This window comes from Solea senegalensis, linkage group LG2, assembly GCF_019176455.1.
Source record: "Solea senegalensis isolate Sse05_10M linkage group LG2, IFAPA_SoseM_1, whole genome shotgun sequence".
Classification (NCBI taxonomy): Eukaryota; Metazoa; Chordata; class Actinopteri; order Pleuronectiformes; family Soleidae; genus Solea; species Solea senegalensis.
This window is the reverse complement of record NC_058022.1, coordinates 11,805,653-11,833,128: the sequence shown is the minus strand read 5'-3', so window position 1 is coordinate 11,833,128 and position 27,476 is coordinate 11,805,653. Positions and strand designations below refer to the sequence as shown.

General features: G+C 39.7%; 1 protein-coding gene across 2 annotated transcripts in view; it reads left to right on the top strand.

Moving 5' to 3' along the window:
- Positions 1-47: 47 nt before the first annotated feature.
- slc4a10b (solute carrier family 4 member 10b) overlaps positions 48-27,476 on the top strand; it is a 33,563-nt gene continuing 6,134 nt past the window's right edge. The window contains exons 1-20 of one of the 2 annotated variants that reach the window (XM_044014123.1): positions 48-293; positions 1,483-1,524; positions 2,399-2,437; positions 7,980-8,061; positions 9,008-9,160; positions 9,245-9,383; positions 10,471-10,631; positions 10,712-10,897; positions 11,224-11,312; positions 21,515-21,672; positions 21,774-21,861; positions 23,618-23,764; positions 23,873-23,976; positions 24,688-24,862; positions 24,999-25,132; positions 26,003-26,248; positions 26,365-26,470; positions 26,697-26,858; positions 27,073-27,186; positions 27,268-27,429. In XM_044014123.1, the coding sequence (XP_043870058.1) occupies positions 261-293; positions 1,483-1,524; positions 2,399-2,437; positions 7,980-8,061; positions 9,008-9,160; positions 9,245-9,383; positions 10,471-10,631; positions 10,712-10,897; positions 11,224-11,312; positions 21,515-21,672; positions 21,774-21,861; positions 23,618-23,764; positions 23,873-23,976; positions 24,688-24,862; positions 24,999-25,132; positions 26,003-26,248; positions 26,365-26,470; positions 26,697-26,858; positions 27,073-27,186; positions 27,268-27,429 (2,520 nt within the window). In that variant the 5' untranslated portion in view covers positions 48-260. The remainder of the gene's footprint in view (positions 294-1,482; positions 1,525-2,398; positions 2,438-7,979; positions 8,062-9,007; positions 9,161-9,244; positions 9,384-10,470; positions 10,632-10,711; positions 10,898-11,223; positions 11,313-21,514; positions 21,673-21,773; positions 21,862-23,617; positions 23,765-23,872; positions 23,977-24,687; positions 24,863-24,998; positions 25,133-26,002; positions 26,249-26,364; positions 26,471-26,696; positions 26,859-27,072; positions 27,187-27,267; positions 27,430-27,476) is intronic. The other variant, XM_044014115.1, reaches the window with a different exon arrangement.

Below are 27,476 nucleotides of genomic sequence, written 5' to 3'. Positions count from 1 at the left end.
CGCGTCCGCGTCAGCTGCGGCGCCAGAGACGCGCAATGAACCGGGACATGAACAGCAGAGTGATGAGCTGAGCTCGTCCTCGGCGAGCTGCTGACTGACCAACCGACCAATCGACTGACCCATAATCATGTGACCCACGTGTGGTCGCTTTAGCCTCTGCTGCACCTGTTGGGCGGAATTATTATCCACAGCGGAGATCTGTCTGTCTGCTCTGCTCCATCCATCCCTCTGCTCGCGTGGACAGCTGAGAGAAGAAGAAGATGATGGACAACACTACAGACCAGGGAGCTGAGGTAGAGCCTGACGCTGCACTCAATCCTATCCTTATTTATAGGGATTTACTCATATGTGAGATGACTGCTAACCTTTGGTAAATATGCAAGCTGATGATATTTAAAAACGCAACAGAAGTGTTGAGGTCATCCACAGGTGGTTTAGTAGTTGTGGGGTCACCAGAGCCCAACCATCAGAACAACACTTGCTGCAGTTTCAACAACACTTCACACTGACACTGCACCGTGAGGGAAGTATCACTTGTTCATTAACTGTGATGGTGTGACACAAGCTTTAGTGTGATGCAGTGTAAAGAGATTACGTGAACTCCCCATTATTGCGAACATGACAAATCCCTGTTGTGACAGATGTCCTGTAGTATAAATTCATGTCCTGTAGATGTGATTATCTAAAATCAGCGGTTCTCAAACTGTGGTATGTGCACCACCAGTGGTACATGCGCTTTCTCTGGTGGAAAATCGTAATTGGTGTTTGTACTCTATATGCCAGGGTAAACTGTATGTGATCAGAGTGGAGGTGAGGAAATTAATAATTAGAGTCACCTTGTCTCTCGCTCCATCTTAATCTAATTTCACTATACCAGTGTGTGAAGTATATGTGAGGAAGAGGAGAAATTATGTTACTGGGAATAAATGTGCCTCCTCTATAACTGAATTTGCTCGGCCCATTTACACCACAGTATTCTAACTTTGGCGATAATGGTGCTACTTGCAGAGCTCTAATATTTTCTTATAAAGTTTGAGAACCACTCCTTTAAATCATTTGAGAGACATGGTTTAAGTGAAGTAAAAGTGTAAATGGCATGCACACGTCACAGGAAACTGCAGCTGTGGTCAAATTCCAGTGTAACATTTGTTTCGGAGACATTTTTAAAGGAGCAACAGATGCTGTTGGACATTATTGGATCTCTCCCATCAGTCTTTGCTGATCATTTTGGAGGAGATTTTACATTTGTTTTATTTTCTTCCAGGTACATCACTCCATTTTCAAATTTCCAGGTTACAAACGGACCTTAAAACATTCAAAATAATATATTTAGGACTTAATCTTTATCTCATTTTGGAGCAAAATATGTTCAAATGTGATAATGTGTGGTCAGTGACTTCACAGTCACTGAGTTGTAGAGTTGAGAACTTTGTAGATACTCACAATGAAGTGAACTAATGTGATGACACCATTCTCTTGCAGGTTAATTCTTCCTTTGGTTCACCAGTCGGATGCAGAAGTTTGGTGAGTCACACTCCGGCTGTAAAGACAAGGATCAGTGTTGAAATGACAAAAACTATTACAGACAGTAGTGAATATTAGTTGTGAATTGAGTAATCATCGATAAGGTTGCAAATTCAGGCCTAGTGTGGCCAAATGCTTGCTCAGCATTTGTTATTAAGGGTCACGTGACATTACATGTGACTGGAAGTGGTCCAAACATGTCAAGGTAATCAAAAAAAACGTATTTTTCTGGGTTAGGGTTAAGCTGAAACTTAGTTTAAATTAAGCTTAAAGCTTAATTATATTACCAAAAAGACACTATGAACATTTTTGGATCAATAACAAATGTGTCTTAAATAAACTTGACAAAAGCAAACAAACAAACAAACAAACAAACAGGGCAGAGCAATATGACAAAACCAACCAGAAAGTTTAGAATCACATGAAGACAAAAGACAGAAAACCAGAAACAGACACTGTAGGGGAGCGGGGAATAACATGAACTGAGAAGAAGGAAACAATGAGCGAGTAGAAAATAATCACTGTGGCTGTGAGTTAAACCACTGGAACACACAGAGGTTTCTGTAATTGGATGAAGGGGGAAACAATATGGAGGCAAAACAAACTCAAAATAAAACAGAAAAGCTGATTAATAGATAAGTACAAACACACACACATGACACTGTAATGGAAGATAATATTGTGGCTCAGTGTAAATCCAGCCTTGGCTTTGGAAAGATAATAAAGTGAGGTCACAGCTCGTGTCATGATCAGAATGACAGTTGTTTGACACAGCAGACGGGCTGCAGTGTGTATCAGACATGGTGTGAAGCAGGGCAGCAGGAGTCTGTGCTGCAGAACTCACGCTTTTTACTTTTGCTTTGGACTCGGACAGTCTGCAAACATGGAGGATCCTTGGCTCTTCAAATACCAGGTAGGATGAGCACACAATCTTTGCTATGTTCCTCATACTTATGCACTGAGAATTATTGAGTGGCAAGTTGTGTCCATATGTCTCCATATGTATGTGTCTCTCCATATGTCCAACATGAGTGTAAAAGCCTGATAAAACCGATGATAATAATATTAAGTGGAAAAAGAGCTGCTGACAAACACTGAACCATGGTGTACTGTAGGCTGGGAAGTGGATATAAAATCTGCCAAAATGAGAGCTTAAAGTTGGTAAATACCTTAAATAGCAGCTTCGAAAGAGGAAAGTTCAGTACTAATGTGTCCTCTTACAGGATGTTGAAGTTTATACCAGAGACATTTAAGGATTACAGTGCATTTCACATGGACGGCAGTGCAGTTAATAACATTCTGGCACAGATGTTTCCAAAAGTGCCTCAGCTGTCTGCAGGGATCAAATCCACGTATGTGCCACATCTGGAGATATCTGGTTTCCGTCTGCGAATATGATTTTGCTGCTGAGTAAGTTGACTTTAAGCCTAAAAAGCAGCAGTGAAGCTTAATACAGTTTGAGCCATAATGGATATTTTTATTTGGATTGCTGATTTTCTTGTTGAGAATGTGATTCATTTATCAGAGCAGAGCCAACTTCTCCATCTGGGTGTCTGCAAATATCAATAGCATTAATCCTGTATGGTTGAGAACCGCGGTGATATGTGTAAAATATGTACAACAGCAACCTTTAATGCTTAAACGCCAACTGCAATCCCAACAGAAGACAGTGGAGGAGCGTGGTTTCCAAATGTTCCCAAAATATAGAAAGACAGTCTCTGGCATAACACTGTGTTCATGCTCATACAGTTTTATTTTTCACAAATATTGAACCAATTTGGTTAATTTTAGCATGTCAGCAAAAAAAAGGGTGGTAGAGAGCAAAGAGTAGTGGGGAATTCTCAAGGCAACAAGACTGTAAAAACATCCATTCATTCGTCTTTTACCGCTTTATCCTCCACATGAGGGGCGTGGGGGGGGCTATGCCAATCTAAGTTGACATAGGGCGAAAGGCAGGGTACACCATGGACAGGTCGCCAGTCCATCACAGGGTCACATACCGAGACAAACGACCATCCACTCTCACACTCACGGTCAAATTAGAGTGTCCAATTTACTTACCCACGCACACATGGGGAGAACATGCAAACTCCATGCAAAAAGGCACTGTAAAAAACTTATAAACTGTTATTATAAACCAAGAAAGTGTATGAGAGCATGGCAAGTTTGTTGTCAACTTCCTTTCTTCCTTTGTTTCTTCGCCTCTGGTAGAGGCGTTTTTGAGAGTGGAACCAAGGCTTTTTAGGTTTGGTATCATTCACCATTTTCAACGCAAGCATCTAGCTGCCGTCTACTGGAATCCCATGTGTTTAAGTGTTACAAGCTGCATTATTTGGTGGGATGTGGTGGTCTGCACAATAGACCAAAACATAAACAGAGAAAAACAATTATTGTAAAGGCCTGTACGGTAGCTCAGTGGTAGAGTGAGCTGTTTTTAACCCCATGAAATATGAATGTATGAAAAATGGGTGACAGAAAATGTGCTGCACATAGATGCGCTGTATGTGCGTGTGTGCGAATGGGTGAATGGCAAAACTGTGGTGTAAAGACTAGAAAAGCACTATATAATAAGGTCTATATAATATATAAGTACAAGAACAGAGAAATGTGTTTGAGGTGGCAAGAAGAACAAAGTTAGTTCTGGCCAGGACTTTTCATACTTCATGAGAAACTTAAAGGAATATTCACAGATTAGCATTTAGCTTTGTATTAATAGTGGTAGTATTTCTGGATTATTGTGCTTCCCAACTTCAGTTTCCCCTGAGTCGAGAAATATCTTTCTTTTGTTTGTTACATGCCCACCAGTGACACTTGGTCCGAGGCTTGAAGCTAACGCTAATTCCGCACTTCTTAGACCCACTCCTAGGGGGACGGGACCTCACTCCCAGAATGTAAACAGTGTCCGCCATCTTTGCTAACAGTTATGCTAACAGGACCAAGTGTCACTGGTGAAATAATGAAGATATTTCTCAACTCAGGGGAAACTGAGGTTGGGAAGCACAATAATTCAAAAATCCGACCCCTATTCTAGTAATACAAAGCTAAATGCAAGTACTCCTTGAAGTGCTCCTTGGGATCACTAAATCATAAACTCCTTGGGAGTTTATGATTTTCTGCATTAACCACACCCATTTCGAATTTCTGACCAATCACGCAATAGTTGTCAGATGCCGCACGAGGAGAAGAGTTCTGCCCAGATGATGTCAAGAACAAACCGTCCCTAATGACACATCATGGTCATTTTATACTGAATTATGCATTTTCTTACATATACAGTATATATCACTGAGGTCTCACTACCACTGTGAGTTGTCTCGACACAGATGTACACACAATATTATAAACTCAGCCATGCTCTGCCCATCTCAACGCTTCCGTCACCTCTTCCCTCTTGTGTCCAGCAAAAGCCACTGAGTATACAGGGAGAGCATGATCCCAAAGCAGCCTCAGCTGTGCCAGTTAACGCACCTGTGACTTCTTTCCATGAGCTGTCTTCACACCTGCACTCCCTCGTGCGGCTGAGTGTCAGCCACGCCCACCGCGGTGAATTTATATGGGACACAGTGTACAAGCTATATGTTGTATTTCGTTTTGCGCTGGTTCCCCAACAAATGAAATGATATTTAAAATACTATGCGCACACTGCAGATGAGATATTAATTTGGGCTAATGTATCCAGCGCTTAGGAAATAAATATCGGCAGTTTTAATCTGTGCAGAGATGATCCATGTCCAGTGTAGACAGATTATCAACATCAGCCTCATGCCCCTGGACAGCTCATGTGGCAGAGCAGCAGTGGACTGCGCCGCCTTTCATTATCATAATGCCCGAACGGTCAACTGGTGGTCAAGATGGCTCAGTCAGGGAAAAGCTGATATTGCTGTGAGCTGGCAGGGATAATAAAAAAAAAATACACTGACTGTAATAAGTGCTTTTGAATTGTTTGGCTTGGCTTAAGGACAGCCAGTCTTTGTACATTTTATTCCAAGCAAAGCCAGTGGTCCTGCATGCGTATGTGTGTTTTGAACACTGAGTCCCAGCTGTTGTTGCTTGGATTTGGAGCAATTCACTCTTGAGTCCAAACCGCTGGTGGAGTAATCAACAACCTCTGACCCTGCAAAGTAATCATGTCATTTTACATGTTGCATGTTTCTAGTCACATATGTAATTGATTGTTCAGCAAACATTACATAAGTTGTTGGATGAAAGCTTTCTGGAATAGTGAGCGCAAACCGTATGCATTCATTGTTCAGTATACAACATGTCTCTTGTCTCAGTTCAACACTAGCTGTTCCCAAAGCTTTATAGTCAAGCATTCATTTTCAAAACTATTCTATTTACTTAATTACTCAGCATCCATACAATTGCAATAAAGCACATTCATATAGCCTGACAACATACTGTGTGTGCCTTCCTTGGTCTTCATGGCAAAAAAGAAACTCCACAATAACTTGATGTTGTGGTCGTAGTAGAACGTCCTGCAGCTACGATTGTTTTTTTTCTTCATTTTTGTTCCACCGTGTCTTTTTCTCAGCGAGCATCTGTAGCTCCTGACATTTCTTTGCATCAAAGTTCCAAGTCTTTTTGTGCAGGTGTGTCAGTTTGCGTCCTCGGTGTCCGAACATAGACCATCTGGATTCAGCGACTTTCACAGACAGTGGGGGTTGAATTGTGCACCTCTCTGCCCGTGGCGGGCATCCAGTTAGTCCATGGCTGACCTTGGCTGCTGCCCAGCTGCTGCAGTTGTGTCATATTATCGCGAGGCATGTAGCACTGTACGGTGAGACTTTTCAGATTTTCACCGAGGAGACGGGTTCCAAACAATCATTTTAACAAAAGGAATAATGTAACAGTTTTGCTTTGCTTGACATTTAACATAAAAATAACTAAGAAGAAAACACACTATTTTAATCTCTATTTGCAACCGCAGCAAAAAACGTCTTGGCGTGATTCACGGTCCACTGAGGATCAGTCCTTTAAGGACTCATTAGATTGAGCACAGTGTCCAACTCTTCTGTTCATGAGTGAATCTGCCGTCAGCCTACGAACATTAACAGGCTGCCGACATCAGCATGATGGAACTGTCGGAGATGTTGCAGTCCTGTAGTCGTTAAGTCTCAAAATCAGTATCACCACTAGGTTTTATAAATGAGGCTCAGAGGGTCAGAAACTCATTTTATTTATTAGTCATTTACCTCTTAAACTATACTCTTTTATCATGAATGTTAGCGTATTCACGTTCTTAATAGATTCCTTCATGAGTATCGCAAACGACTTTTTTAATGATGAGTGGTGATTTCTGCTGGTGTCACTGATTCTCTCTCTCTCTCATCACCCTCTCACACTTGCTCTCGGCTGTTACATTAGCAGAGATTCAGACATTCACACGACGCCACAGAACTGACTGTTTTCTCAGTGACTCTAAGTCACTTCCTGCGATGACCATGTCTGCCCGTCCTGCCGAATTTGGTCTCTTGTTAAACCGTCCAAAAAACATGACACTTTGAGCGGTCAATGAGTATTTTCGTTCCTGTAATCTGGCAAAAAAAACGCTGTGTTGACGAATATGGTCATTTATTGCTTTCTGTGTTTTTAACCCTTTACTGCAATGATGCAATGGTTTCTGAATGTCAAAGTCAACATGTGGTTATTACGGTACGTCGTTTCCGTTTTTTGGCCTGTTTTTATACGGTTTCAAATTTCAAATTTAACACGTAAAATCTGGCATTCGTTTTAAATTGTTAAAACTGTATTTTAACATGCAGTTAATTGTAAATAATTGCCAGATATTGAACGTTAGTCTGGAAAATATGGGCAAAAGCACTTCATGACAGTAATTAATAATTGTCTGGCCCTTTTATGGTTAAAATAAGCAAAAATGTCCAGGGTTAGTTAAAGGGATAAGGTCTGTATAGACCAGTGTTATTTCAGCTTTATTTATGCTGCAATGAAAAAGTGAATTGCCATAAAACATCTCTATTTTCATTTTCTCTCAAACAGTGTCAGTTGTAACTGTAGGTGAATGTGGGTGGTAGATAACAGACTGATCTAAATATTTCAACGTGAAACTTACAACTCACAGCTACTTTTTATTCCTGACACTTTTGCAGTTTAGTCAAGCAGTGATTCACCTTTTCACCTGGACTCCCATCATCACAGTAGCAAGGTGGATACAATCCTTGTTCCCCAAATAAAAAGCTTAGTGTTTCTACTCAGATGGTACGTTTCTCCCGTCAAGATGAGACGTGCAATTAGTTTCTATAGCAACCGGGCTTTTCAGGTGGATAATGTGTTTGTTCACAATGGCCCCCAGACTGTGAGGGAACACCAAGTCAACAAACATTTTATTTCATGCAACGTTCAGGGACACATTGGAACACCCGCTGTAGGGACTGCATGTGTTTGTAGTTCGATTCGCGCTGAGTGTGTGTTTGTTTTTCTCACTGTGTCATCAGAGAAATGACGACGAGGCCGTGGTGGACAGAGGAGGGACACGTTCCCAACAGAGGGCCAACTTTGAGCAGGAAGATCTTGAAGGTAAGACCTCAACTGATGCCGAGCGCATGACAAGTACCAAACACATGAGGCAGTAAAAGGCAGATTCATTCTCATCTAGAAATTGAATAATCTACTATTTATTTTTCATTTAAGAGGCACTTTATTTAGCTTTAAAATGTGTGCATATACTGCAGAAAGCCTTAACACGCTGTATATTATCACAGAGAGCCTCACACCTTTATGTTGGTTGTGCTAATTATATTACTGCAGTCGGTTCGGAAACAACTTATGTAAACTTTCACACTTTTTTCTGGAAACATAATTCTTGTACCGGTAGAGGTCGATATACAGGAATTATCAGGTTGACTGGTGGCCTCCTCTTTGAATTTTGATTTTGTAAGCAGTTACAAAGACTATATGGAAGTCCTTCAGACCTGTGAATGGGTCATCAGGCTTTGATTTTTGGAAGAAAAAATACAATAATTCCTTGCATTACTAGGATTTAGGCTCAATTCTACAATCACTGTGGAGAGCAGAGTATGCAGTAAGCTCCGTGCTGGATTTACTGCGCAGTAGGTTTGTCTGAGTCCTCGTGTCAGTACTGCAGTAAATCTGAGTGGGCAGACGTTCAAAACAGACATGTCATCACTCTGTGCATCTCTCACTCACACAAGCTCACACACAGAGATTCAAACATAGAGCTCGAATTAGATAATTGCATAAATCAAATTAAAAAAAAGGTACAAAGAGTCTGAAGATTCCTTTATGTTATACTCTACTGGATTAGTACCATGACATGTGGTATATAACTAATTTCTCAGTGTAGCATGTTATATTATAAAGCAGCAGCTACTGTATACACATTATTCCATAATAACCTTTGAACCCGTGGGCACGTCAGCAGTCAAAAGGTACAGGAGGGAGCAGAAACTCATGACACACTCACAATTTACTTTTAATTGCTGTGGGACATTTTTTTCCCCAGGTCACAGGACTCTCTACATCGGTGTCCACATCCCCATGGGCAGTACCAGGCACAACAGCCAGCGCAGGCGCCATCACCATGGAAACAAGCACAGAAGGAAGAGCAGGGACCGGGCCCTCACCTTGGTTGAGGGGAGAGAGTCTCCTGTTTATGGTAGTGACCACAGTCACATGCACTTTCTTGCTTTAACCATAAATGAAACCATAGAAAGCAGACAAACGTATCTCATGTCCTCAGACACTCCATCCCAGAGAGTGCAGTTCCTGCTTGGAGCCGAGGACGACGACGAGGAGCACATTCCCCATGACCTCTTCACAGAGATGGATGAGATCTGTGTGACGGATGGAGAGGATTCTGGGTGGAGGGAAACTGCCAGGTACCGTTAGACACAGTCATAGTCGCGTCATTAACGTATAGCATTGACGCATAGTTGTGACCTACATGTCGTTCCTGGAAGCTTTGATTGAACGGACCAATCGTGATGTGCTCGCGGTCCCACTTACACTGATGAGAGACGAAGCATGTGTGTCTAATGTTAGTGTTTCCATCTGCAATTCACTGTTGCAATTGCTGTTAGGTGTTTTTTTGTTGTTGAAGTTTTAGACACATTTCGCATACAAATATATTCACGATGATATCTCACAGAAGTAAAAGTGCTTGTTTTGAAATGGAATGATACTTTCCAGTAGTAGCATATTTATGATGCAAAATAAATCTATTATCAATCAGTCAATCAATTTTTTTGTATGTAGCACTGCCAAGTACCCAAAGTGCTAATATCACTTATTAACATCAAAAACTAAATAAAAAATACATCTAAAATGAAGTCAAAAATAACGTAGACAACTGTAAATTAAAACTCTAAACAGGCTCATATATATACATATATATATATATATATATATACATATATATATATATACACACATATATATATATATATACACATATATATATATATATATATATATATATATATACACATATATATGTATATATATATATACATATATATATATACACACATATATATATATATACACATATATATATATATATATATATATACATATATATATATATATATATATATATATATATATACACACACATATATATACTGTATGGAATTTAATTGAGAATGTAATACATTGAATAATGTGATAATAATAACCTAAATGTTTTATGTAATTATTATGTTGCTAGAGCATATGTTATATAGAATAATATAGTTTATGTCTGTGCTTAAAGGAAGAGGAAGTCACAGGCCATGTTTTGATTATATTATATCATGACATTAAGTGGTGGGCCACATGTAATCGAATGGCTTCCAGTTTGACACCTCTGATGTAGTATGGTCTTCTGTTTAACATCCAAACCAGACAATCGTAGTTCTAATGGGAGGAGAATAATTGTGAGAACAGATTGACCTCTGCTCACTGAAACTGTCACCTCTGTTGCAGGTGGCTGAAGTTTGAGGAGGATGTTGAGGACGGAGGAGAGCGGTGGAGCAAACCCTACGTGGCCACGCTGTCACTGCACAGTCTGTTTGAGCTGCGCAGCTGCATTATCAACGGCACTGTGCTGCTCGACATGAGGGCCAAAACCATGGATGAGATTGCAGGTAATTATTATTTAGGGGGAAAACAAGGGCCATACGGTTCGTGTAGTGGGGTTATCACTATCACTCTGTATCTCTTACAGACCTGGTCCTGGACCATCAGGAGTTACTCTCACCACTGGGTGACGAGCTCAGAAAGAAAGTCCGGGAGACACTTTTGAAGCAGCACCATCATCAGAACCAGAAGAAACTGGCTAACCGCCTTCCTATTGTACGCTCACTCGCCGACATGGGGCGGCGGGCATCAGAGCTTCACTTGGACAAGAATGGTGAGGAAACCAGAGAGCTGAGATCCAAAAACATATACAAGCTAGATTAGAGTTACCCACCATTCTTGCTGGGACGTCATGAACAAATTGTTCCGGTCAGTAAATCCCACTGGAGTGCATTGTACTCTGATAATTATGTTCTTTAAGCTATGTGTGTAGTAAACACTTGATTTAATTAGGATGTTAATATTTTGTTTAATGAACACAGACATTGGACCTTGCTACAATAACACAATAGCCGTCCATCATGTTTGTGTGTGTGTGTGCACCTTAATATTTTCAGACCTGTAATAATTCTTAATTTCTCTTCTGTCTGGATTACGCAGGTCAGATGTCGTCTTCCCAGTCTCAGTTAGCGGGTCAGGATGGAAAAGGAGACGCCAGTAGAGAGAACAGTTCTTTTGACTTCAGCAAGGTCAGGCACTCAGAATGAACACTTGCACTTTACTGAAATACCACGATACAGTCATGACAGCTATAGCTAGAGGATAATTAGCAAGATAAAACTTACAAATGATCGATAATTCCCCAATGAAATATGCTGTTTTTGTCCCTTAGATGACTTCACCTGCTACATAATGCATATTTAATAGTAACACACAAGGATTAATAAAGTCCCGTTTCTGTAGTCTGTCATGAACAGTGTTGGGTAGTAACGCATTATTAGTAACGTCATTACTTTATTCAGTAGCTAATAATTTAAAACATTCACACCCACTCCACCCAAGCAGCAGCGGTAGGAGTTCGAAAGACGGACCCATAGCCAGGCACAACTTGATAAAACAATAGCATGGTATGTTTAATTAGGGTTCAAGCACAAGGTGAAACTGAATAAGTTATTCTTCTTATTTATTATTCTTCCTCACAATGACTCGCATTTTTGGGGCCCTCAACATACCCCAAAACTCACCAATTTTTGCGACTGCATCAGATCTGGTGAAAATGTACAGTATGTCTGGAAAAGGTTTGGGGAATAGGAAAAATAAAAAATAAATTAAAAAAATCAGCCCCCTTCTCCACAAAAGCATCATCACACAACCAAAATGTCGGTCATCTCTTCTTCCTGTTGAATTCATGATGCACTGGATGCTGAGACTGAAAGAATCATCTCCTCACCCCTCTCTCCATCTTGGGTCACCAGTGTTTGCAGCTTGCAACAAGCCACTGACTTCTTTGTCTACCGCTCGGTTGTCCCAAGTCTGATCTTTACTTTGGAAAACATCTTGTACATCTGTGCCTCACACTTTGGTGTTTTATTTAACTGCTGAATATTTTCCTGCACTAATGTGTGGATCTGGCTGTGATTCATCACATCACCTACCTGAGGCTAAGACAGTCAGATATATATTGCATGTGTGGCTGCTCATATTGCTGCTGGTGTTAATGGTACTGCAATACTGTTCAAATAACTATTTCAATAGCACTTTTCAAAACAACTCTACAAAGTGCTTTCCATAGTAGAAACATAAAACCTTTAAGCGTAAAATGGTAGACAGCATTAAAAAATAAAATGAAAAGCCAGATAATAGTAAAAATACATCTGTAGTTAAAAGAAGGCATTTTATAGCAAAGTAGTCTAATGTTCAGTGGCATATTTTTATACATTAGCCATATTTAGTGTTAGTGGCTATAAGTAAGGAAGTTATGAGATGGGGGCAAGTAGCAGCATCACCATCCACTGTAGCATTCCCTGCTTTAGAGTCCAATTTATTATATTCCCTTTAAAACCTTGTACAAATCCATATAGGGTTTGAGTTTTCTGGTTAAGATCAACCGAACACTTGGAGCAGTGTCAAAAGGTTCCAAGTCTACAGTAACAGATGAGTGCAATTCAACAATACAACACTCATCACAGAATCACCGAAAAAATACAAGTCAACCATAAAGTTAAGAACAAAAGTTTTACTTGATGTAAAGAAGGCAACAGGTTTTCAATGTCTAACATTATAGGCTGAAAGTAGCAGTGTCTGTATTTTAGTGTGGTGATGCATCACATGTACAGTGTTTTGTCATGTGTGGTTGTGGGTCAGTGGGGACAGGGGGGTGGGTTAAAGTCAATTAAAATTCTTTTTTTAAATCTCGGTGACCATGTCCTGTTGGGCAGAGTGACGTAGCAGCCATTGAGGCATGTACAGTTTGGCAAGGTCCAACATCTAACAAAAAAAATAAAATAAATAAGAGTCAGCACACTTTAGTATTAAGTAAATATGGATTAAACATATTGAGTACCATCTGAAAGAACGTACCTGAAGACATCCCATGGAAAAGGTCGGTTCATCTTGGGCGAAGTCCTCGTCGTAGAAGGGTCGGGTTAATCTTGGGCTAGGTCATTACTGCAGCCATCCAGGACGGGACTTCTCCGGATCGTGGTGTCCAACATGGAGTCCTCTGATCCAGGAATGTGCTGCAGCCTTCATCTCTTCAAAACAAGGAAGAATTTGATAAGTAACAAGAAAAAAAAAAGTTAACAAATGACAAATCTTCAGGTAGCTCACCTGGTCAAGTGTGACAGGTCCTCACATCCAGTCAGAGTTCACCGATGGATGCCCTCCCTAACCTATACCTGCCTTTCCTGTCCTACACAAGCAATCTTTGCCAGCCATTTGGAATGATGCTAACCCCAATGTCTTGGTTGGCTGCATGAAAAACTGTAAATCTCCCAGTTGCCCAGACAAACGTTCCTTCGGATTCTGTAGCCTCGGCACAAAAAGGTCTTCTGCTGAAACCCTAATTTTGCTAAGCATGAAATCAATTCCACTTTCCTGTCCTCAGATCTCATTTTCTCTCCCTGCAGCCTTTCAACAGCCATTGCTGTTGTAACATCTGCAAGAGGCAGCAGTTTCACAATTCAGAGCTTCTTCTGTGTCTAGCAAGACGTGGCACCAGAGTATTGACAAAGCAGACACCTGAAAATGCTTGACCCCAATTTAAACAAATGCTTCACCATCTACAAGTGATGTGATTGACACTACAGACCTGTCCATTCCAATCCTTTGTTTCGGAGAAAGATACATCATATCATGACAGGCCGAGTCACAAAATCAGATGGATCCTTGTCTGATTTTGGAAACTGCACAGCCATGGTATGCCACTCAGTCAAGATCCGTGGCCAGATTTCCTCACAAACAGAGAAGAAGGGGAAGGACGAAATGCCTTACCATGTTACGAGTCGACTCAATTTACCTTGTTCTCTGTCGTGTGAAGAAGACCCAGCTCATAAAATCTTGACTGATTTAAAAACTGAGCAATTAAATAACTCAAACATCGATGCTTACTGGTGGTTACTGACCCCAAGAATGTCAAATTCAATGATTTTCTGTCCTAAACTGATGAACCATTTAGGTAAATTAGATCAAGCATTTAAAAGGTGTTTACATTGTTAGTAGTCTAATGACACTTCTTACCCAACACATGAAGACGCAGTGAATCATGATACGGCTACCTTTAGCAGATGCAACAGCAGCAGTGGGTGGTGGAAGGCTGCAGGGAGAAAAAAATTGATATGGAGACAAGCTGGAGGAATCATTTAATGCATAGTTCAACAAGAGTTAAAGTGGAGAGAAACTTTAGGGCAAGTCTACAAAAATCAGAGGAGGAACTTCGCCAACACATCTAAGAGATAGCAGTTTCTCATGCAACCAACCAAGACATTGGGATTAAACATCTTCCTAAAGACTCTACAAGCTGCCTAAATTGTGCAATTTGAAAGAAAGTCATGGGTAATAACAGACTACAGACACTTGTTCACTGAAATAGCTAGTGTATGGTGAGGTGTTAACCCTATGCTCTATCACAAATCCCACTTTGGGCAAGCCATAAAGTCCTATCATTTCAACCAGCTGCCAGCTTCACAAATACGAGGCAAAAGACCACTTGTGTTTACACGTACATGATCACTGTTAACCACAAAGCTCCCGACACCAAGTCAATCCAAGGAACAAATCAAATAACGAAAAATAAATTAAAAAGCTGTAGCTGCTCAATCCTGCTACAAGAGGGTACTTGCACAACTGTCTGATTTCTGTCTGAATTCAGCCCACAGAATAAAAGTTTTATTTCAAATAATGGTATCGAAAGATAAAAAGTTCAGCGCAACTTTCACTTAAATAATCCGAGTTGTCTCTCTGCCAGGTTTGTGTCCTCCTAAAGAAAAGAAACGCGCTCTAATCCTGCAACCTACAATCTAATTTTTGAAAGAAACTGTGCAGGATAGCCCTGCATCCCTAAGGCGAGTAACACAGTTTAGCAAGGGAAGATTAAAATCCCCTGCTGGGAGGCCTCCCAACATGACGCGCAAAAAGACTATGAACACAAAAAGGTTCAACTCCTTTAGAGGGAAATAAACTTGGCAGAGTGAGACAAGTCAGCATTAATATTGAATTCTATTTCAGTTAGTGACTACAAAGGCTGATGGCAGTGCGTAAAGTTTAAGACTTAAATGGATATCAAAAGTGTGCCAACAAATGCCAGATTTAAAGTATATCATAACATTATCCATGGGCTGAATAACACCTACAATCTAATGTGACTACACTTGCATATAAATCAAAAGTTTAGCTTCATAATCAAATCAGGAACCAGTTATCTCATCAATGCAATTACCATTTGAGAATAAACGAAGACCTGGTCTGGCTCCTCATAATCAATTACTACATTTTACAGCACTTTGAAAGAACTTTAAACAAGCTACAGTAAACTTTGATGCATTTACTACATGATTCATCAGCTTCCACGTTTGTCAACAGTCCAAGTTGCAACTAGTCCAAGTTGCAACTATGACAACTGATTTTTTTTTTAAATTAAAGCCATTTCAAAATAAGGTACCAGAATTTCCTGCAGAAATCAGACGCCTCAAGACTAATCAACTTTAAAATCATCCATTTAAGTTGACTAAATCTGACACACAGGACAGACAGAACTGACACACAAGACAGACAGACCAAGACACACAAGACGGACTGACAGAGGCCAGACACACAAGACAGACTGACAGAGACCAGACACACAAGACAGACAAACAGACACAGAGAGAAACAGAAAGACAGAGACACACAGAAAGACAGAGATACCAGACAGACAGGCGGACAAGACACAGACCAGACACGAGACAGGCGGAGACCAGACACGAGACAGGCAGAGACTAGAAAAACTAGACAGAAAAAACGAAGACCAGACACACCAGACAGACAGAAAGACACACAGGACAGACAGACCAGTGAGAGAGAGAGAGAGAGAGAGAGAGAGAGAGAGACAGTGACACATGCCATGACAGCAGTCTTGTCATGCGTCAGTGTGTAAATAAAGGCCTTTGCACTCAGTAACGGAAAACAAAAATATTTGATTATTGTAATGCCATTGTGTCAGGCATTGTAAATGTTTAGATGCAAGTTAACTTTATAAACTGAGTGGACACGATTTACTAACAAAGATCATGTGGCAAAGGCCTTTAATACTTACCTGAAAGGTAAAAATGTCACCTGTTTTTGAAAGAATTTGAATTTGCTTGTTGTCTAATTGGTGTGAATCTTGCAGCATAAATTTTGTTCACCTTTGTGGTGCAGTAAAGTCAATTGTTAGTGTTAGTCTTGGTCCAAAGGTCAGATTAACGTTAGTCCAAGTCAGTCATCACTCACACACACACACTCAACCAGGAAAATTTAGTAGGAGAAACAGATCAGAAATGATAGACTGGCATGAACACCAAGACCAAGTACAGTCATGACACAGTGGCCATGAAGAATCAAGATTCAGGTCAGAGCAGGTATAGCAATGGCACAGCGGCCAAGCAAGAAAGAAAAACTGCACTTAACATTTGAGATTTTATCCAAACCTAACTAAAACGCAATCTAATTAAGATGGACATGCAGGGATGTCGGTGCTCCTCTTGACTGATGCTAGAAGAAAAGTACAGGTTAGTTCACTTACTGTGCATGGACGCGGAAGGCACCCATGTTTGCCTATGTAAAATTACTATACGCGCAAGGCCAGACGTACAATAACACAAGTAGGCTATGAAGGTGCGGGCACAGTTAGCGATCATGGCCTACTTGCATTAAGGGACGTATGGCCATACAAAGGCAATGGCACGACTGCCATCCAAAGCCAGGTACTGTAGATCACCAGGATCTATTTTAACGTTCTAGAGCTAGTGGTAGATTAATGGCCACGATGGAAAAGAGGAAAAAAAAAAAGGCACAGCGGCCAAGAAGTCTAAGCCTTGTGTGTACAAGGTACAACATTAATTTTATTCCTACCATCTAGCTTTACACCAACATCCATTTGAACCTCATTTAAGATCTGGTCCTCCAACATCACTATATTTTAGTGCTAACGAAAACAGTTCAAGTTGATATTTTTTTTCCTTTTAGAAGTGAGGAAAGGCACGAGGGCCAGGACAGATCGACACGGCGGCCGGAAGAGCGGTGGCCCGCGGCCTGCGTAACAGTTTGAAAGAAAAAGTTGTTAAGGCCACAGTGGCAAGGCAAGAAAACGCCTCTATAGAGAGGCGTGTTCTTATCTTTGCATGTGAATTCTCAGTGTGATTCGGTAGTTAGCTGTGGGCAGCTAGACTAACAAGTCAGTTGCCGACACCTAAGTATCTTCACTTTCAAAAAAACACAACACAAGTTTTCTTTTGTTTATTCCCCTACTCTGCAAACCCTACCACACAGAGGCCAAGACAGTAGCCCCCAGAGAAGAAATAAAAAAATATGGACTCACCCTTTGTAGACGGACCTAAAAATGAAATGTTAGTGCATTATAACTTAGCCTCTAAGCCCTTCAAGACACCATAGCTACTTTAATATGAACTGCTGAACATAATCATATTCTCAGACTATCTTAACTATTCAATCCATGCATCTCAGTCACACACACAACCCATTCATTCAGAGAGAGAATTTCAAACACTCCATCAGTCACCTCATTCTTTCAAATCACTCGCTCAGCAGTTCCACAAAAATATAACCAAAAGGACCAGATTTCAGACCACCCAATAAAGTGGACAGGAACATACAAAACCAACCTGTGGCAAATGCTCCATGTACAGTACAACCCTCAGCTATTTGACAGATGGAAAGCAGGAGAATAGAAAGAACGTGGCCATGTTGGACAATGCAGAGAGATGTAGGCACAGCGGCCAAGAAAGAGTGGGGACACAGCGGCCACCCAGAATTAAATCATGACACCTACTCTTTGACGATCTTCATGAAGATCAATCTGGGGGAAAAAAAACAAAAAAATGTTTGAGTCCAGTCTCCAGCCTTAACAATGTTCAAATTCATACTGTTACAGGTGTAAAATAACTAGGTAAGGTGATCTACAAAGTGTTTGTATGAGGTACAGACAGATATAAAGACTCACTTTCAGTGAAAACATTGCTGCCAGCACAAATTCTATTCTAACAGTGAAACAAAGAAATTAACATAATCACAAGTGATGAACAATAAAGTTGATTACAATTTAAGGAATGCCTTTTAACCCTTAAGAGTTCCTTTAAAAAACATCCTAATTTGTTCCTCGTGGCAGAAAATGCCATCTTGCCATAAACTGCAGTAAAAATGTTAATATATTTTGAGTCTATAAATGAGTCAGTCTTTTAAAGCTACTTCAGTCCAAAATATACGTATCAAATATGAATAATTTTTGAGATTTTAACCCTTTAAAAGGCCACAACTCCACTGTTTTTTTTATCTAAAGAAATCAATAAACAATAATTTCCATTAAATACATTTCAAGGAGAATTTGATAATAATTATTAGGCCCTGGGATGAGTCAATGATTGGAAACGGAGATGACAGTTCTATAGTTAACCAAAATGAAAATCCTGTGGAAAATTGAGCTACAGTATATTCATTCAAGACAGCCAAAATGGCTTAATTAAAAATGGCATAGGAAGTCTTAAGGGTTAAGTTCAAGTATAAAAATGTCAGTACCTCATACAGCCACACTCTTTAAAAACACAAAAAACTTATTATACATGTGTGATTAAATTAATATGATATATTGCCATCAGTTAAATACATGATGAAAATGAGCCATAACATTTTGAATGATGTAGTAAATTGCCTCTAAAGGTGTCGCTCACCGTTGTTCCTTTAAAAATAAAAAGTTTGTGTTTTAATGACTACATTAAAAGTTTAGAATTCTAAAATACATGCATAACCCTGAATCTGTTTTTAAACATTTAACATTAAAAAAAACAAATAAGTCTTTCCAGTGAAAAACTCAATAGTAATGACCATGAGTGGAACAGTGAGTTAACATAGCACAGCAGCCATTTTAACTTGTTTTAGTCTCGTTTTGTGTATTTTGATGAAGGATTGTGTTGTTCATTTTGTTAAATGTGAGTATTTCCTCATTTCTTTGCTCTATTTAAGCAATCATTGAAACCAAATAATTTAAGAATGTAACCGAATTTAGTGAACAGTGAACGACATTTAACATTTTATGGTAGAAACATGAAAATAAATCACAGGTTAACTCATTTAAACCAACTGCTGTAACCAGACAAAACGGCTGCCAATCAGATAACTGGCTGACAAGGAGGAACAGCTTGAATATTGAGGTTTAAGATTATTAAGATAACTTGGCAAAAGTTACTCACCATTCTGGATGGGCCATTAATCTGGACCAGGTCGAACGCCATCCTGGAGTGCCTTGCTGCGTTTTTTGTACAGAAGCTTCGGCGTCTGACGTCACGCCGCGGTAGTTTTTTTTATTTGCTCTTCTTTTTTTAAAGTTCCCTCGTTCTTTTTTGAGGTTTTAGGGCGGTTGGTGCATTATCGCCACAGGTTCCCTCCTCCCGGAACAGTTTCAGTAGTTAAGCAGCAACACTTTTTCGCTTTTCGTCTTTTTTTTTCGTTCCACGGCTCGTGCAGTTTCTCTTCAAAGTGATATCACGGCACTGTAAGCCTGAGGAGGATTACATAAGACGAGGAGGAGGAAGCAATCAGCTGATTGAAAGACACCTGCGTGAAGACGAGCAGGTGTGTAGGACCTCCTTTTATGCGTCTTCGTCTTCTTCTTTTCTGAGGTTTTATGGCGGTTGGCAAACAAAGATTTGGTGCATTACCGCCACCATCTGGTATGGAGTGTGGATCGAAATGTTGATTAGTACGTCGATCGCAAAGGTAGTGTGGGTAGATCGCATACCATTAAAAATATAAAAAATAGACGCCAGCCTATCATTCATCCCGTCACTTGATTGATATACAGGGCAGCCAGTCAGACGACATCTGACTTTTTCTGACACTTAAGTCACTGCGCATGCGCAAACAACGGCGCTAAGTGCAGCAGCATAACTAACAAGATAGCTGGCGAGTTACCTCCAATTTCTCCCTTGGTTTTTTTCTTAAATTTAGGAAAGAGTATAAAATGAGTGGGAGAGCTGGACCAAGTAAAAAGACAAAAACTTATCACTTTTATACGGAATGGGAGGAGGACTTTTTTTTTTCCACGATGACATTTTCGAAGTGCGTTTGATGATCATTTGAAGTGTGCTTGAGGCTGGCTGTCAGCAGCTACTGTTCGGATTATGCATCCCTGGCTGATTCCATTCAGTGCAAGTCATCAGAGTAAAACATGTACATAGTTCATTGTGTTGTGTTGTGCAATATGGGCTCATGTGGTTATGCAAGGTACATCAACATACATTGTGCATATCAAGAAGTCTCAATGTATTTATAAATAAATATATGTTTTGCATTTTTGTAGTAGGTAGATAATTTTGACTTGGTCATTTTATAAGTAGCTCGCATGCTGAAGAAGTGTGAGCACCCCTGATCTAACTAAACTATTACTTAAAGTTATTACTATTACTTTAAATAATAATTATATATATAATAAATGCTTGTATAAATACTTTTGATATGGAAAAATGATAAATAAAGTTGGGGGAAAAAAAAGTTTTTTACAGTATTTACATTTTGCAGTGTTTCTGCAAGAAGTTCTTTCAGTCAGTTTCTGGAGAAATACGGACCTAACCATGTCTGAAAAGCATAAAGAGCTGAAGCACATTAGGACGGGGCAGACAATCAAAAGGAGGGAAACCAGACAGGAAATAGATTCACAAGATGATACTGCACCACTCAAAAAAGCAAAACTATAATAGAACAGAATAAAACAGAACAACTGAAACAATCTTGGCAGAAAACCAAATTAACTTATCTCAAAAGTCCAAACCAAAAAATAGCAAACTCTTAAACGAACAGATGTGTTAGAAAGGAAGAGTTTCTTATTAAATCACTTCAAATTAACAGCTACTTCATAGTTTTTGTCACATGTTATTCTAGGAATGCTTTGAATGTTTGTTTTGTCTTCAGACACACACACACACAGTTTTAGATCCAGGCACACCTTTGGCTTTAATGTGAGGATGAATACACAGCAAAAGCAACTAGAAAATGTTGCTTCTGACAGAAAGACAAAGAAAAAGCAGGATGTGGCCAAATCTGAAGCTAATCTGCACTACATTGAAAAGGCAGTTCTCTCCAACTCTCAGTATTGAGTGTTGGAGAAAAAAAAATAGAAAACATTTCCAATAAAATAGAAAACATTTCCAATAAAATTTTTGCTGGATCAGATTGGGTCATTTAAACAACGTGTGTTCTCTTATAGATAGACCTTCATTTCATGAAGAAGATTCCACCAGGTGCTGAAGCCTGTAACGTGTTAGTGGGAGAGCTGGATTTTCTCAACAAACCAGTGGTGGCGTTTGTTCGTCTTTCCCCAGCGGTTTTACTCAGTGGTCTGGCTGAAGTTCCCATTGCTACAAGGTGACAGTGTCACTGTTTCACTGGTTCAGATTTGAGATTAGACTTTGAATTGGCAGTGCTTTTAAGAGAATTTTTATGAAAATATGTTTTTTTTCTTTTAGGTTTCTGTTCATTCTCCTGGGGCCCTTGGGTAAGGGCCTTCAGTATCATGAGATTGGTAGGTCCATTGCAACACTTATGACAGATGAGGTAAGGATGAGTTTTACCTGTAATTATCTTCTGCCACCTTGCATGAATTCAAAGTGAGGCCTAATTATATATTTCCTAGATATATGAACTTTTCTCAGCAAGAAATATGGCTCAGAGCTTCGGACTCTATTAGTCAGTGCTAACGTCCTCGTGTCATCCGCCATCACGGAGGAAAAGATTAGATTTGTCATGCACTCCTTATCAGATTTTTAGCAAGTGCTGCACACTCTTATTTTATACGTTTATTCAATATGTTCTACGCTTTTTGATGCTTTGTTTGTAATCTGCTAAACTTCTTTCTGTACATATCCTGAGACCCTCACTCGATGTGAGGGTCTAAGGACAGAGAGTGTCACTTGCTGAACAGACTGTAAAGCTCTTTGATGCAAATTATGTTTGTGATGTTGCACTATGTAAATAAATAGAATTTATTGACTGGATTAATGGGGTCAATTTCACCAGAGCGCTGCGATTCTCAGAGACTGTGTCAGGACACACAGATGGGTCAGTCGTGGGGGAAGAAAAATGTAATTGCCATATACATTTGCTTTAAATTGGTGTGTGTATTTTGTCGTTAACACATGCATAAAATTGAGAATGTGAATTATTTGTCACACATGTATATATTTTGTTAATGCCTGGTTTACATCTTACAGAAATTGTGGTAAAATTAGTAATATTAGAGTGTACATATGTGACGGATTGAGCAGACTAATAATCTGTACTATCAGCAGCGTAGTAACATTTAATGTCTTAGTGTGAGTATTTTCCATATTATAATAGATTATTAATATAATAACAGATCATTTTATTTAATAGTTTCGAGTTAATACTGTTTACTGTCTGTCATAGCAGTTTGAGTACAGTATTTTTGTATTTTCTTATGCTTTATGTTGAAAAATGCCATTTTAATACCAGCAGTGTTAAAAGTAGTGTAATTACCTGAGGGCAACAGTAGGGGAAGCGTAGCGCTGTTGAGCTGCACGTCACTCCTTTCTCACACCCATGATCTGAGGAAAGTTTGTGCCTGTGCATCTTTTACTCATTACTCCCCTTTTCAGGTATGAGTCCTTCATAATGAGAGTTGTTTACTTTAGTGTTAGTTTAATTTGTAGACGTTCTCAGGATACTATTTGTAACGCAGTATGTCCGTGTATTGTGATGTAATTAATGTAGTTAATTACCTGACGACGAGTGAACGAGCCACATGAGCTAACCTGTTGCGATGCTAGCTGCACTGCACTGTCGTTGCACTGTGGGAAACTTTACTGTTGTTGTGTGTAATGTTAGGCCATTGTGTATTTACTATACTTAAATGATGGATTTACTGAGTGAGTTGGAGTGTTAGCATTGTATGGGTAAATGCTGCTGTATTTAATTTTTGTAAGCAAAGTACATTTTTATGCATTATTTTATCTCAAATGAGCCACTTTAATTTACTGAGTTTTACTATATTTTATTTATCTTGCCATTCAGAGTTGAAAATACATAATGTTAATTCAAAATATGTGATGTTGATGTACATTTTTGCTGGTAAGATTTCAACAGAATCTACTGATGCTTGTTTATGTTTGGAGTTGTGTTTAATATGGGAAATGGTACATTGTATTGACATTTATGTTATATTGAATATGTTTATTATTTCAGTTATTAACACCCATGATCTGAGGAAATTGTGTGTCCATGCATCTTTTACACATACACACATTGTAACAGGACTGCAACTGAAAGTCTTACCTTTCTCTTCTGTTTCCAGGTTTTCCATGATGTTGCATATAAAGCTAAAGATCGAAATGATCTGATCACCGGGATTGATGAATTTCTCGATCAGGTGACAGTTCTGCCTCCAGGAGAGTGGGACCCGTCTATACGGATCGAGCCACCAAAAAATGTACCGTCTCAGGTCAGTATGAATCTAGGCAGCCGGTTATACTCTTGTTTAGATTTTTTTGTACAATATATAGCAATAATTTCTATTTAAAAAAACAACACTGCACTGATGGTTTAACAGGAGAAGAGGAAGAAAAACAACATTTTACCCAATGGTTTAGCTGGTGGCGATGAGGAGGATGAAAACAGTGGTCACTGTGGCCCAGAACTGCAGCGCACTGGAAGGTGAGGAGAGTAACAATGTCTAAAATAACGTTCATAAAACAACATCATAGGTATCTCATAACAAACTGTGTTAAATAGTTGTGGCCTAGCACAGTTAAACCTATTTAACTGTGTTATATAGTCAGACTAAGCACTTGACTATACTCACTATTGACAATGGAGACAACTTTATGCTTTCTTTCTTCTTTTTTTTGGTTATTTTGTAACATTTAGAGATGTTTAGATGTTCATAAAGTGAAGAACTGAACTGAGGTGAATTGATTTTGGCTCTAAATATTGACTAACACTATGGATAAAACTGAAGTAAATAACTAGATAAATACAGATTACTTTTGTTAACTGTTGACTGTGAAACTGGTACTTTCACAGAGTCTGCTATGGAGCAACTGTAACAAAAACAATTTCCTTCGGGATAATAAAAGTATTCTGATTCTGAAGTCACTTTCTCAAACGGTATGCTGCTTTAATGCTCTTCATCTATTTTTGGACAAACTTGGTCTGTAGTTATAGGAAAACGTGGTTTCCATAGAAACGTCTTGCCTCGAGATCTACCGTTAGCCGCCGTTCTTCTCTGTTACAGGGACTCTGTGGCCAGGGTTGTGACTGAGAAAAGGGCAGTCACAAATGCAAGCTAGGAAAAGAAGAAAACTAAATATTTGTATTGCCATTTTTAACATTCAAATTTCTTTTTCCTTTTTTCCTCTCCTCCAGATGGTTTGGTGGACTCATTCTCGATATCAAGCGAAAGGCACCGTCCTACCTGTCTGACTACACTGATGCTATGAGTTTGCAGTGCATCGCCTCTTTCCTGTTCCTCTACTGCGCCTGCATGTCTCCTGTCATCACCTTCGGAGGACTACTGGGCGAGGCAACAGAAGGACGCATTGTAAAACTCACCCGCTCTTTCCTCTAAATGTCCTGCAGAGACTAGTTGTACACCACGGTGCAGTTTAGTATGATACAATTTTGTGAAGGTCATATTCACACATTAGCATTTTTTTTGTCCCCATTCTATTTCCCAGAGTGCGATTGAATCGCTGTTTGGAGCCTCACTGACTGGAATAGCCTATTCCCTCTTTGCTGGGCAGCCTCTCACCATTCTGGGCAGCACAGGACCGGTGCTTGTATTTGAAAAGATATTATTCCAATTTTGCAAGTACGTTGTGCGTTTATTGTGACTGTGCACATGAATCATCTCACTAATGACCGGTCACTTCAGACCATAGACCAGGGGGTCTCAAAGTCAAATGACGTGGGGCATTTGTGACAGTATTTTAAATCATTTCAAAATAAAGGGCTTTGTTTCGATGTGTAACAATATATAATTTGCAATAAATAAATAAAAATGATGCAAAATCAATCTAAAATGATCAAAAACAAACTTTGAAGTGGTAGGTCATATGAAATAGATTGAAGGGCTGCAAGTTTGAGACCTCTGCCATAAGCTGTTTCTTAAAAAAGAAAAGACAAAATCTCCTGGTTTCCTCCCTGAAGCTGGAAGTAACAATATACCACAAATAACAACCAGTATCCTCCACACAAGGGTCACAGGGGGTGCTGGTGCCAATCCCAGCTGACATAGGACGAAAGGCAGGGTACACCCTGGACAGTCCGCCAGTCCATCATGGGGACACATAGAGACAAACAACATTCACACTCACACCTAGCTCCAATTTACCTGATTTCACTCCATGCCAGTTTTGTAATTTATGTTGTTGTTCAGAGGAAAATAGACAATAAGCACATTGCATAATAGTCAACACCAGTTTGATTGAAAATCAAACTATTCTTGTTCTATTTACACTGGCCAAATTATTAATCTTGAGGCTTCAAAATTACGTGTCGTTGCTGTGGCAGAAGTTCCGCAGCATTGGTAACATTTAATCTAAACGATTGTACAGACAGAAGGATCATTGCATTTTCATTTTGATTAAAGCTTTAAACAGTAAAATAATTACTGTATACTGTGGGTTGATCTCTGATAATGTATGTTCCACAATGATCCCCCCCTTCTATCTCCACATAGGCAGTATGGCTTATCCTATCTGTCACTGAGGACATGTATTGGTCTGTGGACAGCTTTCCTCTGTCTTGTGCTGGTGGCCACAGACGCCAGTTCCCTCGTCCGTTACATCACACGCTTCACAGAGGAAGCGTTCGCCTCACTCATCTGCATCATCTTCATCTACGAGGCGCTGGAGAAACTTTTCCACCTGGGGGATCACTATCCCTTCAATAAGAACAACAACCTGGACAAACTCACCACGTACTCGTACGTGCACATTCACAGAAAATTAAATATCAAACTAAAACATTTTTTGGACGTGCATGAAATCCCTGACAGATGAGGGGTTATTTATTCACCAAGATGTTCCTGTGCCTCCACAGATGCTCTTGTGTTGAGCCTTCTGACCTCAACAATGGCACCATGAAGTTCTGGGAGATCAACAATGTCACTCCCTCAGAAATCTACTGGGAGGCGCTGGAGGTCAAGGTACGGCTAATGAGAAATTTTGTTTGAAGGTAAAAACAAATTCATGATGCAAAAATCATTCAAAGGAAACTGAAAAGAGGATGTACATGTGGGTTGGCTTATATTGGATCACATATTATAAATCACCCTAATGGCACTGACATGGATGTTGTAGAATGTGCTGATGCTGCTGAATTGTTCATCACATGAAGATGTTTCATTATTGCCCCCTACACATTGTTCATAGGACTGCATTGAGAAGCGAGGCGAGTTTGTGGGCAGTGCCTGTGGCCCACATGGGCCCTATGTTCCCGATGTCCTCTTCTGGTGTGTTATTCTCTTCTTTTCCACTGTCTTCATGTCCGCCTTCCTAAAGGAGTTCAGGTTCAGCAATTACTTTCCCACAAAGGTACCGTGTGCATCTTAAGTTATCTTGTGTGCTGTATGTGTGTCTCTCTCTCTCTGTACTGTGTGGGAGTGTTGGATGTGGAGCATGGTACAGTGGTACACTCTATTGGTCAAATGTGGGTACTGCATAATAAAAGGAAAAACAGTATTTTTCTGCAATGCTTGTTTACATAGGCTAAGAGAGATAAGACATTAATATGTTTAATTTCTATCAGGTGAGGGCCGTCATTAGTGACTTTGCTGTTTTCTTCACCATCGTTACTATGGTCTTAGTCGACTACACCTTAGGGATTCCCTCTCCAAAGCTTAATGTTCCCAGTGTGTTTAAGGTAAGGATTTTTTTACCTAAGATTTAATGAAAAACAAGTTATTATTTGTCACAAATCAGTTACAATAATGTTTTTTATAAGCCAACTAGGGATGACCGAGGTTGGTTCATCAACCCGCTGGGGCGCAACCCCTGGTGGACGGCAGTCGTCACGTTGATACCAGCTCTACTTTGCACCATTCTCATTTTCATGGACCAGCAGATCACTGCTGTCATCATCAACAGGAAGGAGCACAAGCTCAAGGTACTGTTCACATTTGCAAAAAGACTTGTGTGCTAAAAGTACAACTT